Here is a 15,449-nt window from a genome sequence, read left to right as displayed (position 1 = left end):
AAATGTTCCTTCAAACTCTCAAACTGGGGAATCTCCCCTAACACTTCTCAGAGACTACAAATATTCTTAGAAAACAGGGTTACTAAAGAACAACTGTGGTGGACCTTGAAGCCTCTCACAGTCCAGAGAACGTTGTGGGAATTTCTTCAAAATGACTAAAAAAACATAAAGCATGATAAAGTTCTATTATTTTATAGAATAATATAGTAAGCAAAAAAAGATTTTAATACCTTATTTGTCTCCTCTTTCACCACTTTGAAAGAGGTTAATGAAGGTAATCTACCTACCACCACCCAAAATACTTGGTTCCTACAGTGCTTACGCACACGAATGACAAAGAAGTTCCTACCTCGGGTTAATCTTTGATTCTTCCATCATTTTCTTGAAATCCTCCTTGGCCTGCATTATTTTGTTTTTCTTCTCCTTGCGCTCCTCTTCCGCCCGGGTTTTCACATACTGATCAAATACCTGCAGAAACAACACCAAACATAAAACCTGCACCCACACCAGCTCTAGGCAAGGAGGGAGAAAATCCCACTTCTTTCCTTTTCCCCTGGCCCCTTCCTCCCATCACAGAACCAATACAGACAAGGCAGAAAGAATGGTTACAAGTGCTTTGCACTTCAATATGTGAATTACTCCAGTATATTGAGCGTGTGATCTGAACAGTGAACAGTTCCTTACAAGTTCCAGTTAACATTCCACTGGGACTTGTGTTTAAGCAAGCAGACACTTCTTGTGTTTTGGAGTTTTCTGTTTCCGTTCGTCCATTCAAAGCCTCCTGAGTGAGAACTTGCTTAAGAATAAATGAGGCGGTTGGGATTTTTTAATTATTTTTTATCACTATTATTTTTTCAACTGCTTTAATCATTACTCCAGTCGTCTGACAAGATACTGAAGATTCTGATCACTTCATTCAGGTTTTGGAAGTTTTTGTACACATACAACTTTTACTGTGCTAAAACGCTGCATCTTGAAACAGCAGAACCACCAACCAGCTTCTTTCGGCTTTTCCAATTTCACGACAAACCCTAATCATAACAAAAATCCCTTCCAACACTGATTATTCAGAAAGACTTGCACGGAGCAAAAATAATTGGCGGAGGATTTAGATACCAGCAGCAGCTGGAAGGAGAGTGAATTTCACTTCTTTACCTGTTTCCTTTCTTTAGGGTTGAGCAGTAAATAACGAGGATCAAAAACTATCTTGTGCAGTTCTTTCTCCCACGTCGAAAAAGCAGAGACCTTTAATTAAAAATAAAGTCAGACTTTAACTGAGGCTTAATTTATCTTGAATATACAGAGGTTGTACAGTTTTGCTTAAAAAATATAGGGCATGAAAAGATAAAGACAAACTCATGGTGAAGTTTTCATCACTAATAGATGATGAGCTATGGGGGGTGGCCAGAGCAAATTCCAACACTAATTGGCTCTGAAAACTTTAAATAGTAACACACACTTAATTACTCATTAAAACAACTACTGCTGTGTGACATTAAAAGAAAACTGAGAAGTCAGTGTTGAGATTTTGTGTTTTCAGAAAAAATACAGAGCAGACGTTGGATATAAGTGCTATGATTTGTAAACAACAGTTCTGGTACAAGATTCCAACTTAAACAGGCTCAAGTTAATCTTAGGAAAGCTTTATTACAATTAACCCATGACATTTAGTTGTTGAAACTAAAAAAAGCTCACTGGCAGCTGGAACCACTTCACATATTTAACTTCCAAAAAAACTGAATTTACACTCTAATAGTCTAATTTATTTACCAGAACTGATTGGTACAAAGCAAATTCCCAATTTAGTTAGCTAAAAATAAAAAGTCTTCCATTTAAGGATAAGGATGTACAAACTATTTACTGCTTCTCTACCGAATTTTACTACTTACTGGAACTTACTGCTTTTCCCATGTAGGAACACCTCCCAAAACATTAAGCATCCATTTCTTATTTATTTTCACTGGCATCTTCCAATTTTATGCTTACTTAACTTGGATTTTATTTTATTTTTTTCCTCTCTCCTCGCCCCTCACCTCCATCTTTAAACTGTTTAATTCCACCTATTTAGAAATGAAATGTTGCTGATTTTAACACTCACTGAAATATAGGCTCTTGTACCAAACACAACCATGAACTGGAAGAATTACGAAACTGTTCTCCTTGCATAAAGTGCTGCAGGTCCCGAACTGGCTAAGAACCGAGATTTCTGTCTGATCCTCCTCTCACCCCTTTGCCCAGTCACTCATTCACACACACAATTATTTCCCTAACCCCTCTTTCTAGAAGCATGTCCTTGAATTGTTTCATCCGAGCCTCCAAAGGGACGATGGCTCTCTCTCGAGCAGCTTTAATTTCAGCTTCCATAGCAGCCTCCTTCTCTGAGTCAATATCTTTGTTATCATCCTTCCTGGGAATAAAAAGAAAATTAAATATACAGTATGACTTGGGAAGTAGCAAGTCAGCTCTGCGGGTCAGAGGTTAAATGGTAACAGGTCACACAACAGATGGGACAGGTTAATTCAGAAGTACATGCTTACAAGTCGTGACCATTCTTTGAGACTTGGGTAGGAATGCTTTCGTATTGAAAGTGTTCAAGCAACCAAGATATTTTCAACAACTTCAGTGCCAACAAATGAGCCTGAGAACTTAACATGTTCTGGTTGTGTGCAGAGGCCTCACCAGACGTGCACTAGATTTTAGGTTAGCTGCACTAATTCTCTCATCTCCTGTTCAAGACTGTGAGGCTCTATGAAAAAGACTACAGCAGTTAGTTCAAATTGAGAATACCTTAAAATGATTAAAGCAGAAAATGTTGTAATAGAAATAGAAATTTATCCATCAAAACTTTTCTGGAAAGAAATGCACAATTTGCTGATTTATATTTACTATGGGCAAAAGTGCTTAGCTCCAAACACAAACTCACAAACTATCAACAACTTTATGATCACCACTAAGAGTATAAAACAACAAAAAAACCTGTGAAACTGTTTTTAAAACAGCATCTAGAAATGACTCCGACTAAAGCAAGGCCTACTGCTTCCATTACAGAGAGCAACGTGAAAAAGGAAATAAAACATTTAAACTACCGTAACAGAGAGAGAACAAATCTCACAGCAGTAACTGCTATTAAAACCTAGACTGCTGGACTTCGTCCACCAAAGATAGATATTCATAAGCAAGATAAACAACCAACTCAAAACTTACTTGCGCTTTTTAATTTTGATTGGCTCATCCTCATTTGCTTCTTCTATAGATTCATGCTCTTCTCTAACTGTAAGAGATTTCAATACTGCTTTAGGTTTTTACCTTCGGTAACTCACACACGAAGCCTTATGCAAAATCAGAGGATGGACAATACCTGCAGTACTGCTTTCTGATAAAGGAAGAGGCATTCTTAGTTGCTTCCAGAAAAACAGCATCAGAACGTTTTGGGGGCACTAACAGATTTATGGCAGGCTTTGTATTTCAAATGATGAACACTGACCTTTTATTTCCAGGAAAGAAATCAGACTAAGCAGCCTAACAAAGCACATCTGGATCTCCTGATTACGTACTTGCACTTAACTCTCCTCCAACTACCAAGCCCATGTGTCATCCCAGGATCATTTACTACAACTCATATCAGAAAGATGCCTCAACTGAGCAGCCTCTTACGTGCTCTCTGTTCTTGGCAGCTGTTTTCAAACTGTACTGTAGCTGATGTTCTTGCATTCCCACCTTCTTTCTTGAAGAAATTCCAAAACTATATGCATTTTTTTGATATGCCTACATTTTTGTCACTTGTTTGGACATTACTAATTTTGGAAACGAACACAAAATAAATGATAAATTATATTCAGACTTTTAAGGAAGGTGAAAAGAATGCTCTTACTGAGTTTTTTCCCTTCTTCCATTCCTTTTTTGTGAGGAGGTTCTTGAATAATTTTGTCTACATCAGCTCTTCCAATGAGGTCATCTGGTCTGTCCCACATAGAAAGACGTGTGGTAGGGTTATAGAAGAAAACACGCTCATCTCCGGTCCACACCACACACCTAGAAATTCAACAGACAACAAAACGCCTCGTTTTGTCTTGTTACATCGTGCTCATATTGCCTATCACTTAAAAAAACTGGATTGTTTTGGTTGGCAGCTGCACTATTCCTTCCCCAAAGCACAGGGCAGAAGTAGCAAACAATGTTGGGGGGCCAGAATTTCATACCAGATCAGGAGGAACCGGCAGCAGATGAAGGGGAATGGGCTAAGGAAGCTATGCTGGTAATGTACCTCCCAGACTGCAGACTGCAGTGAGCGTGAGATACAAAGACTATGCTACAAAGACTGCTGCCTGAAGGAATCCAATGTCATTGGGATCAGAAGTGTGCCATGAAAGGATCTTCATGCACTATTACTTGTTCTACCTATCCAGCAACATTCCTTGTGATGTTCCAGTCCTCCAGTTGCAGGCTGCAGGGAAAATCAGTACCTACCAAGGGGTTCCTGGAATAGGGGTGGTTGCAACTGGCTTGGCTTTCTGAGCTGCTTTTTCTTCTTCAGTCATTTCTTCCTCTTTTGGCTCCTCAAGATAAAAGCAAGCAAACAAAGAAACAAACAAACAACAAAATCAAGTTACAGGATTTAGGCAATGATAGCTAGGCAACTACTTGTTTATTACAGGGTAATTTACTTGTTTTAAATGAGCAATTGTATTTTGAAACAATGCTAATCACCAGCTCACAATTTCACCTCAACCACACTTCAAACAAAAGCACTGGAATTTCATCACACAGACTGTCAGAGCTGCTCCAAAACTCAATCTAGGAAACCTCCAGGTGTTTGCTTCGCTTAGACTTCACTGAAACCTTACTTAAATACTTTCCTAGATCTGCACAAATCTTTGACACAGTTCATCAAGGACTAAAATGCAGGGGCAAAGAAATATGTATCTGGTCTTAAAATCCATTTATCCAAAACAAAGACGTGGAGCACAAAACAGTCGAAATTCTGCAATGACCTCTGTAACAGAAATAAACAAACGAGCTGCAACCTCAAAAGTAAACAGGACACAGGGGTAGCAAAAATAATAATTGAATTCTGCGTTTTTGCTAAGAAGCGTACATACAGGTTCACAGAAACGAATATAAAAACATTTATTTCATTTATTTTCATTCAAGCACCTTGGCATCTTCAAAACCTGTGCTTTTTCAGCATGACAAAATCCCTTTCAGGAAAAAAAAGGCTGATTTTTTTTACTGCAGCACAAGCACTGAACACCTTCTAGCTCATGCCTTCCTAACAAACTGAACAGATTGTTACAGCACATGGAAAAGTGCAACTTTTGTTTCAAAGCAGTAAAGAAACAAAGCAATAGCTATTTAGGGATTTTGAAGGAAAAGTTTCATTTTTGTGAACGCCTTAAGAACAGCAAAAGATGATTACGTCTGTGCAATCAGATTACCTTTTTTCTTTTTGCTATGCTCATATTAATTTTGTAACTTAATTCATGCTCCTTTTTTTTTTTTTTTTTAAAGTTGCCTTTTTCTGTTAAAAAAATGCTAAAAGGCCAAAAAAAAGAAGAAAAAAAAAGAGAAAGGCTTTCAAAAATCACCCCAGAAATTCAAGAACTCAGATTACCAACCATGTTTCCTGTCAATAATGCTTGGTCTACAGATGCATCCACCCCTGCAGGATGTAGGAACTAAAATGACGATACTATTTGGTTGCAAGGTCTATTACCTCCTTTATAAGTTCTTTTATAGGTTCTTCTTTTGGCTCTTCTTCCTCCGTCTCCATTGGTAAGGGTTCCTCTGTAGGTTCTTTAATTGTCTCTTTAATCTTCTCTTCCATTTTTTCTGCATAAAGATAAAATTCTCCTTACTATTGTTAACAAACAATTATAGAAACAGTCGTGTTTTTTCCAGTATAACTGTCCAGCACAACAGCAAAAACAAAACTTATTTTCAATGTATTTTCACCACATTCCATTCTTGCACTTTACAACATCTGCTTACAAAGACATGATTATCTCCAGTACAAGATCTATTTGGGACTGAACGTGGAAATACCGTAAAACAATCTATTAAAAAGCCAGCTGAACGCACCACCCTCCAGAGCAAGTGCTGAGTTCTGCATTCGGGTTACAAAAACGCCATGCATCACCACAGGCTCGGGGCAGACTGGCACAAAAGCTGCATGGAGGAAAAGGATCTGGGGTGGCCAGCTGACAGTCAGCCCAACACGAGCCAGCACTGCGCACAGGTGGCCAAAGAGACCAACGGCATCCTGGCTCTGTATCAGATACTCTCAGCGCAGCCAGCAGGAGCAGGGAGGTGCCTGTTGTCTGCACTCAGCACAGGAGAGGCTGCACCTCCACACTGTGCTCACCGAGGCCCTGGAGCGTGTCCAGAGGAGGACAAGGCAGCTGTGAGGGCTCTGCAGCACAAGTCTTACGAGGAGTGGCTGATGGAGCCGGGATGGTTCAACCTGGAGAAGAGGAGGTTTGGGGGAGATCTTATCACTCCACTGCTCCCAAAAGGAGGCTGTGGTAAGGTGGGGGATCAGCCTCTGCTCCCAGCTAACGGCAACAGGATGAGAGGTGATGGCCTCCCATTGCACCAGAGGAGACATTAAGATAATAAGAAAAAATTCTCCTCAAAAAGGATGGTGAGATACGGGGACAGGCTGCCCAGGGAAGCAGTGGAGTCACTGTCCCTGGAGGTGTTGAAGAAAAGGGCAGATGTGTCACTGAGTGACATGGGCTAGAGTTGGTTGAATTATTAGAAAGATGGATATCAATTACTTAAATAACTGTATGAATGTCTAAACAATGACTTCTTGTTACCAAAAGAACCATCAGACAATAAAAGGAAGGACTTTCTGGTCTGACTGGATTTTCTTCCCCAAAAAAGACCTTACACACTGAATAAGAGCCACGAGATTTTTCCTCTTTCTTACTTCTTTCTGATAAAAGTATTTTCCTCCAAAGGAACAACACCCACGGACACAAAGTGGATTAGAACAAATGCAAGTTGCAGAACATGACCAGAGCACAACTTCAGACTTAGTGGACAGGAGGCAATTTCCTTTTTCTTCATACTTCAAAGCTGTTTACAAACTCAGCCTCGCACTTTGCCTTCAGAATTTTAATGACTTTCATTTTCCCTGGTTTACAAACTTTAAAATAAATGATCTTTTCCCCCATTTTCTATCTTCCTGTAATTGAGGTCTCCTCAAATTTGCGAGTCTGTACAGTACTTAGATTCTACAGGAGAGGAAAGGTGCATCTTAGATTGCCACTTCAGACTCGTGACTTGAATGGATCCATACAATCAAGGTGTAAAGATTCGTTGAAGACAGATGGGGGATACGAGAACTTCTTGTTCACATTTCGAACACCACCATCACTAGTCTAAGCAGTTCTGTCGTCCCCCCTCCCCATAGCTATATTTAAAAAAACAGCACCTTTTTCTTTCAGTTCTTGGGGCTTTTCCCACGTTGATTCCAAAGTCCTGTTGTTGTAATAGTACGTCTTTCCATCCGCTGTCTTGTACTCTGTCCACTCCGAGACTGCAGTTGCTCCGGCCAGAGTGGCAGGTGAAGCAGCAATGGCGACCTGAGGGTGGATCATCGGAACAATGGGAGGCGCCATTCCTGGCAAGACACCTGCAGGAAGGGGGAGCAAACAGAGGAGAGGAGAGAAAAGAGAAGGAAACGGAACAGTGAGTGACAATGAAATACCAGAGACCCCAAACCTGGCACGTTTCTGACTGACTTCACAAGTTATCATCCCACATCTAAAAAGGTTACTTTCTACATGAGATTGAAAGCAATGCACTGCTACTGGGTTTTCTTCCTACGTATTAATGAACACTAATGCCCATATTACCAGGAAAGTTACATAAATGCAACTTAATTTTAATTAATATTCAATTCTGCATAGTGCAAGGACAGCTGGGCTTCAGATGTTTGCTTTAATATGTCAAAAGGAGATGTATTTTTAAAGTATGCTTTTATTATTTCTCCAGAGTGATTTAAACTGCGGAATAGTTCCATCATTTTAGGATATTCCTAAAGCTGCTGTGAAAAGAAACAATGCTGCCCTGACTCTGAGCCACAGGATGTGTTATGGAGCAGAACTTTGCTAAGTCTTAAATCCTGACTTCATCCTAGCATCAATTCACAGCCTTGGATTACAAGCAAAAAGAATGAAACTATTTCAGAGTTTGTGATGGTTCTGTTTAGTAGTAAAGACTGGAAAAAAACGTCTTATTCACATCCTAAAGCAAAATGACAAGCGAATATGGAAAATAGAACAACCAAAATGCTATGTAATTATTTCTCTGCTCTATCAAACAAAATGGATATACTGACCATGTTTTGAGGGACAACTTCTAGAAAAGCAAGCTGGATATGACTAGCACTACGAGATCACAATTCTGGACTTTTAACATTGACGTGAAAATTGTTTCTTTTTAAATAAAGGAGAAGGTACACACTACACATTGCCATGAACTTATTTCAGTAAATGGCTTTTGTTGAGTTTCATAGTAAGACACACAAACACGCACACCAACACGCGAGCACAACCATGGCACTGCACATGAGGGGGGAAAACAAAAATCCACACACAGGAAACTGCTAACTGAGAAGTATGGGCATGAAAAGGGACACAGCTATCACAGAACTCAATGGTTACAGAACACTGTCCTGGGTTTGATGTACAAAATTAGCTGACGCTAACAGCTAATTGGGAAAGCTACTTCCTGGCCAAACATGGCATTTGCATTTATACTGGTTTTGAAAATAAAGTGTGTGTGTGTGTGTGTGTATATATATATATATATATTCAATCAATTGGAGAAGCAAATAAATAAATAAAATATAAAGCACAACATTCACTACCATGCCAACTTACAGACAAAACGAACTAAGATGGGTTTGAAAATTACCGGTCTTGGTGGTAGCGACTGTCTTTACATACGGGCAGCTGACTATTTGCATCATTGCTACACCTGCAAAACGGATAAGCAAGCATGTTGGAAAGCTGCCATGGTACGTCAGCTACCACTGGGAGTCTGGGTGCTAAGACCTCCTGCCACAATTTGGGATGCCATTCGGCAGGCAATAAGAGCCTCCCGGCAAGAGAACAAACGTTTTTCACACTGATATTTTATGCCAGATCCAATTTCAAATTAATCTTAAGCTGTAGCAACAGTTTCTACCTCCATTAAACCATCTTTTCAGCAATTACTGGGATGCTGCTTAGAAAAAATAAGTGTGCATTGATGACTCAGGGGTTTAAGTTCATTCAGGGGGGAACAGAGCCCTGCATGCAGGGGCAGCACCACGGGAGCAGATCCTGCTAATGGAGATGTTCTCCACAGACAGCATTCGCTCAGGCAGAGCCATGCGAGCAGCAGCAGCAAAGTGAAGCTACCAGCACTGCTGCTGTGCCTGGAAGGTGCAGGGAAGGGCAGCAGGACAGGCAGCCCGGCGAGCACAGCGGGGAGCTGTGGGGTGAGAGCTGCACTCTGCACTGCGGAGGAGACGCGGGGTGGGGGAAGGCTGCAGCTGGAAGAAAGGGGTGCAGCAGTAAAAGCCACGAAGCTGCAGAGGTACACAGCACTGTGCTGCTGCAGAGGCAACAAACGTGGCCCTCGTTTTTCATTTCCTAGAAAGCTGCGAGCTGAAAATGCTCTAAAAACAGCATCAGCCCTCAAAAGGCAGCAGCACAAACTTCTCTGCTCTCCAGCTCCTAAGAAATGGCACAGCCCAAAGGGGAAAGCATCAAATCCTCCTCAATCAGATGGAAAATTTAGTAAGAAATTAGATAGGGAGAAGGAGAATGAATTTCCCAAACTCTTCATTTTCGGCTATGGAAGGAAACTGCAGAAGTTCTCTCTGCATTAGTCAGGTTTTGACTCTCAGAAACAGGAATGCTTCAGAAACCTCTTCCCCTAACCTGTATCAACGCCCCCATGCAAAGCTGGAAAACCTCCAGTACAAAGTGAAATTAAACCCCTGTGTTTATAGCAAATGTAACTACTGTTTTTCTTCAGTAGAGATCTAGGACCAAAAGCATACTAAAAATACTGCCAATTTATTTCAAAAATATTTGTGAGAAGATAGAATTGCAATGACCTTTACTAAATACTTCCATGAAAGAATCCAAAACAAGTCTTATAAAAGAAGTGTGAATCGAGACACAAAAACATTGACTCAAACAGCACTGAATGAAGTATTTGCCTAAATTTAGGAGGAATCATGTTATGCACTTGAAGACAAACGAGCAGATTCGTTTTGTTACGGAAGTTACAGCATGTCTCAGCAGGGCAGCAGGACCTGCGCCACCGCGGGATCGCAGTGCAGAGATCCTGCAGTGCAGATCACACTGAGCAACACCCGAGCTGTTTCCTCTGCCAAGCTCCAACATACAGCTACTTTTAACAGACGAATTAAGAGAAAGCAGACTTACTTTTTAAGATCTGAGATTACGAGATATCACTAATCAACTCTTCCATTGCTCCGTCTTACTACAGCGTAATGCAGGGAGCAGCTTTGAAATCACATGGCAATGGCATTCATCAGCTCTGTCTCTGCAACTTGAGAACAATCCAGCTAACTTTATGCAAGGTGCCCAAAGTCCCAAATATCTGCACATTACACTTTATGAGTCTTTTGGAATTCACCTTGTACTGCCTTGGAGTCGTCTTAACTTCTTTTCACTTTCTCTTCATTGTAGTTTAAATATTTCCTTCTCTTTGATGGTGGCTATGACTATTACAATCAAGCTAGAGCTGGCTGAAAGGATTAAGCTGTTTTTATCCTGTGATCAGGCAAACTAGCAACTTAGACTCATTAGTGGGAACAGACTCTTTGCTGCCAGGTATCCTCGCATATGTAATGAGTTCAACCCAGAAGGCTCATCTCACCAAAGACAGTACCAGGAAAGCTTTGGAAGAACCATGTTCTCAAACATGAGCTTAAGAAGAAGACTGATGCTCTGTCTTTCCTCCTGTATTTTTCCTCCTGTATTGCAATGCCCAAGGAACTCTTTAACAAGCAAAAGAGCACCAAACCAACCACACAGCCCCACCCCGTCCCACTGGCACCCATCTCTGCTGCTTCAACCATCCCCACGTTAGCAGAGTTCACACCTCAGTGTCTGATCAAATCCCCCTAACGTGCACCAACCCTTCACGCTCTGCTGACCCCTTGCTGACAATGTCAAGAACTGCTGCTGAGAACAGCTGGCTGACTGCTGCTGAGGCCACTTCTGCTGTTCTCTAAACCTCACAACACACCAACATCAGCATCCTCCCTGTATCCTTCATCTATTTTTCATTCAGCTTTGGATATTATACTCAGAATAATATTTTTGCCTATCCTAGAACAGTGAGAGCTACACTGTGACAGCCTTTCCAAGCACAGCACAGATGACAACAGCTCACTGTTTGACAAAAAATACTCTTTTAGAAAGAGCAACTGTAAGTCAGTCCTCTCTTTTTGTCTCTCAAAAAAATGCTTTTTATTCCACGCATTTCTAACTAATTATCAAAACTCATCTCCATCTCAGCTGCCTTGACATCTCTATCTTTTGATAAAAGAAGGTGTGGGAACTGTCCTAGAGTATTATTTCTCATCCAATCCATTCACTGGGAGGTCAAGAGCACCCCTCCTATGTACTGCACCCATGTACTGAAGGTACAGGAGAAAGAGTCACCTTGCTCTGTCTGTCCACAAGCACAAGGAGGCAGCTGAGAGTCCTTCCTCGTACGTAGAAACTAACTCATATCCAACACAACCACAACCTAAAACCTTTCCTTGCAACAGAAAACCATCAGTGTATAGTTCATGATATTGCACATAGGGGGAAAAAAAGGTGATCACTTTTGAACTAGAGCAGGAACTCAATGGGAACTCACTGCAAACTGAATTATCTAATTAAGAATCAGTCAGGACCCGTTCAATGATTACAAACAGCAAGTCCAAAGTTTTGCCAGCCTAAAATATTCCAGTATCTAACTAAACATTTGATTGAAAACTGATAAAATTTGATTTATGTAGACACCAGAGAGCTCCCACCTAAGACTTCTTCACAGTAGACTTTGCATCTGAATCTAGTATCCTGAATACCCTCATTTAAATTGTCCCCAATTTAAACCTCCACATTTTGCTTCAATTTTCGGCATCATACTTGAGAGCTGCAACAGAAGAGAGCTAAAAACTCCTGACATCATCAAAGGCAGTGCATCTGAATGGTAACTTTTCCTGCTCACAGGTTATTTTAATCTACTTTTTTGGGGGAGGGGCGTGCAACCCATGTCCTAACCAATACTCAAACACAAGACTCAGGTCTAAATCGAGCAAGCAGAATAAAATTAAAGTGAAACTGTGATCAATAGAATGCAGTCCTCCCGTACTCTCAGCCACGTATAGATTCTGTCCAGAATCTCACTCTTAAACGGGCCGATGAGATGGACTCCTGCTGTAAGACAAGAACTGCACTGAACACTCCCTGCTGTTTTCAACAATCTAAAACCAAAAACGTTTACATGGTTAAATGCACCTATTTTCTGATATGGATATCAAAGAATTAGTAGTGAAAAATTTAACGCTCACTGTTAATTAAAAAGTCTGTCTGCTATCCCTGAATTCTTTCAAAAATGCTCTAAGTGGAGAGGATTCAGGCAAGTTCCATACACAGTGGACACATGAGTGCAAACAAATTGACAACATGGACATGTAGCGGACAAGACAATCACAGTTTGCCAATTTACCTGGAAGTGGAATAGGCATGCCAGGAAGGGGGACACGAAATGGAGGTACCATTACTGGTGGAAAAGCAGGAATTGCTGCAGTTGGTTGAGGTACTGCATGAGGAACTGCAGGAGGCAATGTCTGTGGGACTGGCTGGGGTACAGTCTGCACAGGTGTAGCAGAAGGAGCAGAGGTTGAAACACTGACTGATGGTGTGGCAACTGAAACACCCGAACTTGGGGTCTGGTCTTGTGTAGTAGGTGCTGATAAAAAACAAAACAAAAAAACAAAGAACACCTTGTATCTCAGATACTGCAATATATTCGCTGCAAACATACTGGCTCTCTGTTTCCCAGCAGATGTCACATAAGCAGGTATGCTTAGAATCAACAGGAAGACACTCTTGGACAGAAAATAGCTTTTGCCTTCTCTGTAACACTGAGTTACACAAAGGAAGTCCATTTCAGATTTTACTTTGTACCGTTCGTTACTGCTAACAGGACCGTATGGAGGCAAGAGTACAGCAAAGGACAGAGCTCATTCAGTAAATACATCAACTTCTACTCTGCATCCCTGTTCAGAAGAACAGAAAGGGAACATTACAGAAAGTTTCAAATGGAAAAAGCTTATTCTTATATTGAATTAACAAAGGTTCCATTGTAGTGAGCGTAATAACCAGCACGTGCATGACAACAGTTCATTTAAACCATGCTCATGGATTTGTGATCCAAGAATGGACAAATGTCAATTAAGGAATGTGTAATTAAGCACGGAAAAGGAAAGTACTTTTTGTTCAGAAGCTGCAAGAACTTTCTTGGTTTTCAGTGCCTCGCAGTGGAAAAAGACAATACCAGCATTCAATTCAGCAATCCCTGTAGCATGCCTGAAATCAGCATGTAACCAGGAGCAGTGCTGCACAACAGACCTGATGGCTTGAAGTCAACGGCCAGCCCTGAAATTCATACTCTGAGGTTTGGTAGAGGAGGAACTGTTGAAAAATGTGTTAATAACAAAAAACAACCAAAACCCCCAGCTTATAAGCACATGATATATGGGCACCCTGGATGCCTTCTTTATTTAACCATAGCCAGAAGCACTCCCAACCAGGTATCGGTATTAAGCTACTTAGAAGAAGATATTTGGTCTGTTGTTCTTAAGTGCTTCAGGACAAGAGAGAGTTCTTAGCCTAAAATTTAGGGAAATAGAGCCAAGAGTGAGCAGGTGATTTGTTTTAAGGCCTGCATCAAATCAGTACCAGACGAGGTACCAGAAGCCCCAGACTTTTACAGGCCAAGCCCAAGAGTTGTAAAATTATTTCAACTGATAAATGTTATCACCTGGGCACAGACACCAACAGTCACAGTTCTTGAAAGCAAAGACAAAGCTTAGCAGGTAGAACAGGCAGAAGCAGAACAGACTCTTAGCATTTAGTACCAAGACATTTTGCTTCAGAGAAGGTGCATGAAGAGCGACATCAAAACTAGGAGCAGTTCTCAGAAATCTATGCCAGCACCAAACGTTCACCTTCTGCCTGCTTCCAGTTTCTCAGCAAAATGGCCGCAGCCTCAGGTGATGACACCAGACCTATTTCAACACAGCAGCTGATCACAGCTTTATCTTTCATATTAAAGCCCTGAAAAGTTTTGAGCAATGCAGATCTTTTGCTCCTTCACTGACCTCCTTCCAGGACTAACAAACCATACCTTGTGGGGTACCCAAATGTCACTTGCTTTCAAACAAAGATACCAGAAGTTTGGGTTAAAAAAATTAAGCCTGACTTGTCCCTCTTGTGACAGCATTAAGGTCAAATATTTCAGTGGGACGCATCTGTGTGCTAGAGCTGGAGTTCAGACAGCTCAGCAATTGCTCATCTTCTGCAGAGGATTTTGCCTAGCCCACTGTACATGTTTCTGCAGCACAGCCACAACAAGGGCTATTAAACAGGCTTCCAGAGCAGCAGAGATGCTGTGCTTTCAGTGCCCTGCACACGGGCAGAACACAAACCAAAGCGTTTGTTAATTAGCATGCCTTGTTTTGTCCACACACTGCGATTTTACTCAATTGTTTGCTGGTGACATATGCATGCAGACAGATTTGAGTACCTAAGATAAGAAGCTGTGTCGATGCTCTAGAGGCATTTGTGAGCATATATATGCCAAAGTGTATTGTAAACTATTGCTACATATAAACATTCATTATGTCCATGCTGCATAAATAAGACCCCTAAACTCCCGGGGTTTCTGAGTAAGAAAATCCTTAAAAGCAAAGGCTTAGACCATGTAATCAGCAGTAATCGTCAGAGTCTTATTCAAAGGTCAGCTGTGAATAATAATGGGGCTAAGGACTTTCTTTTTCCGTTTTTGTGCAGCTCCAGCAAATGCAAACTTATGAGGCTCAGCTAGAAAGCTACTAGTGGTAAAAATAAGACATCAGAAGCAGCTCTATTCTGCAATCAACCAATTCTACGTAGCCCAAAAGCAGCACTGAAAGATTTCCTCTTAAAGCAACAAATGCAGCTTTGGAAACAGAGGAGATTGGTACAATTGTAATTCCTACCTCAATTTTTTTAGTTTTTTTCTTTTCAGAGGTACTTTTAAAACCAGTTTTGCTTTAACTGCAGTCAAAAGGAAATGAATGTATAATAGCTTTGATATGATGTGATTAAAAAAAAAAAAACCAACAACACACAAAGACCTAAAGAAAAAGGGCTGCA

The 15,449-nt window shown here is 40.9% G+C and overlaps 1 protein-coding gene across 1 annotated transcript in view; it reads right to left on the bottom strand.

Moving 5' to 3' along the window:
• TCERG1 (transcription elongation regulator 1) overlaps positions 1 to 15,449 on the bottom strand; it is a 34,235-nt gene that overhangs the window by 13,490 nt on the left and 5,296 nt on the right. The window contains 10 exon segments of the mRNA XM_048960107.1: positions 350 to 468; positions 1,156 to 1,245; positions 2,272 to 2,407; positions 3,205 to 3,289; positions 3,872 to 4,032; positions 4,468 to 4,556; positions 5,714 to 5,829; positions 7,439 to 7,639; positions 8,926 to 8,988; positions 12,757 to 12,999. Of these exon segments, the coding sequence (XP_048816064.1) occupies positions 350 to 468; positions 1,156 to 1,245; positions 2,272 to 2,407; positions 3,205 to 3,289; positions 3,872 to 4,032; positions 4,468 to 4,556; positions 5,714 to 5,829; positions 7,439 to 7,639; positions 8,926 to 8,988; positions 12,757 to 12,999 (1,303 nt within the window).

This window comes from Lagopus muta, chromosome 14 (genome assembly GCF_023343835.1).
Source record: "Lagopus muta isolate bLagMut1 chromosome 14, bLagMut1 primary, whole genome shotgun sequence".
NCBI classification, from domain to species: Eukaryota; Metazoa; Chordata; class Aves; order Galliformes; family Phasianidae; genus Lagopus; species Lagopus muta.
Note: the sequence above shows the minus strand (reverse complement) of the source record. Positions and strands in the feature narration are given on the sequence as shown.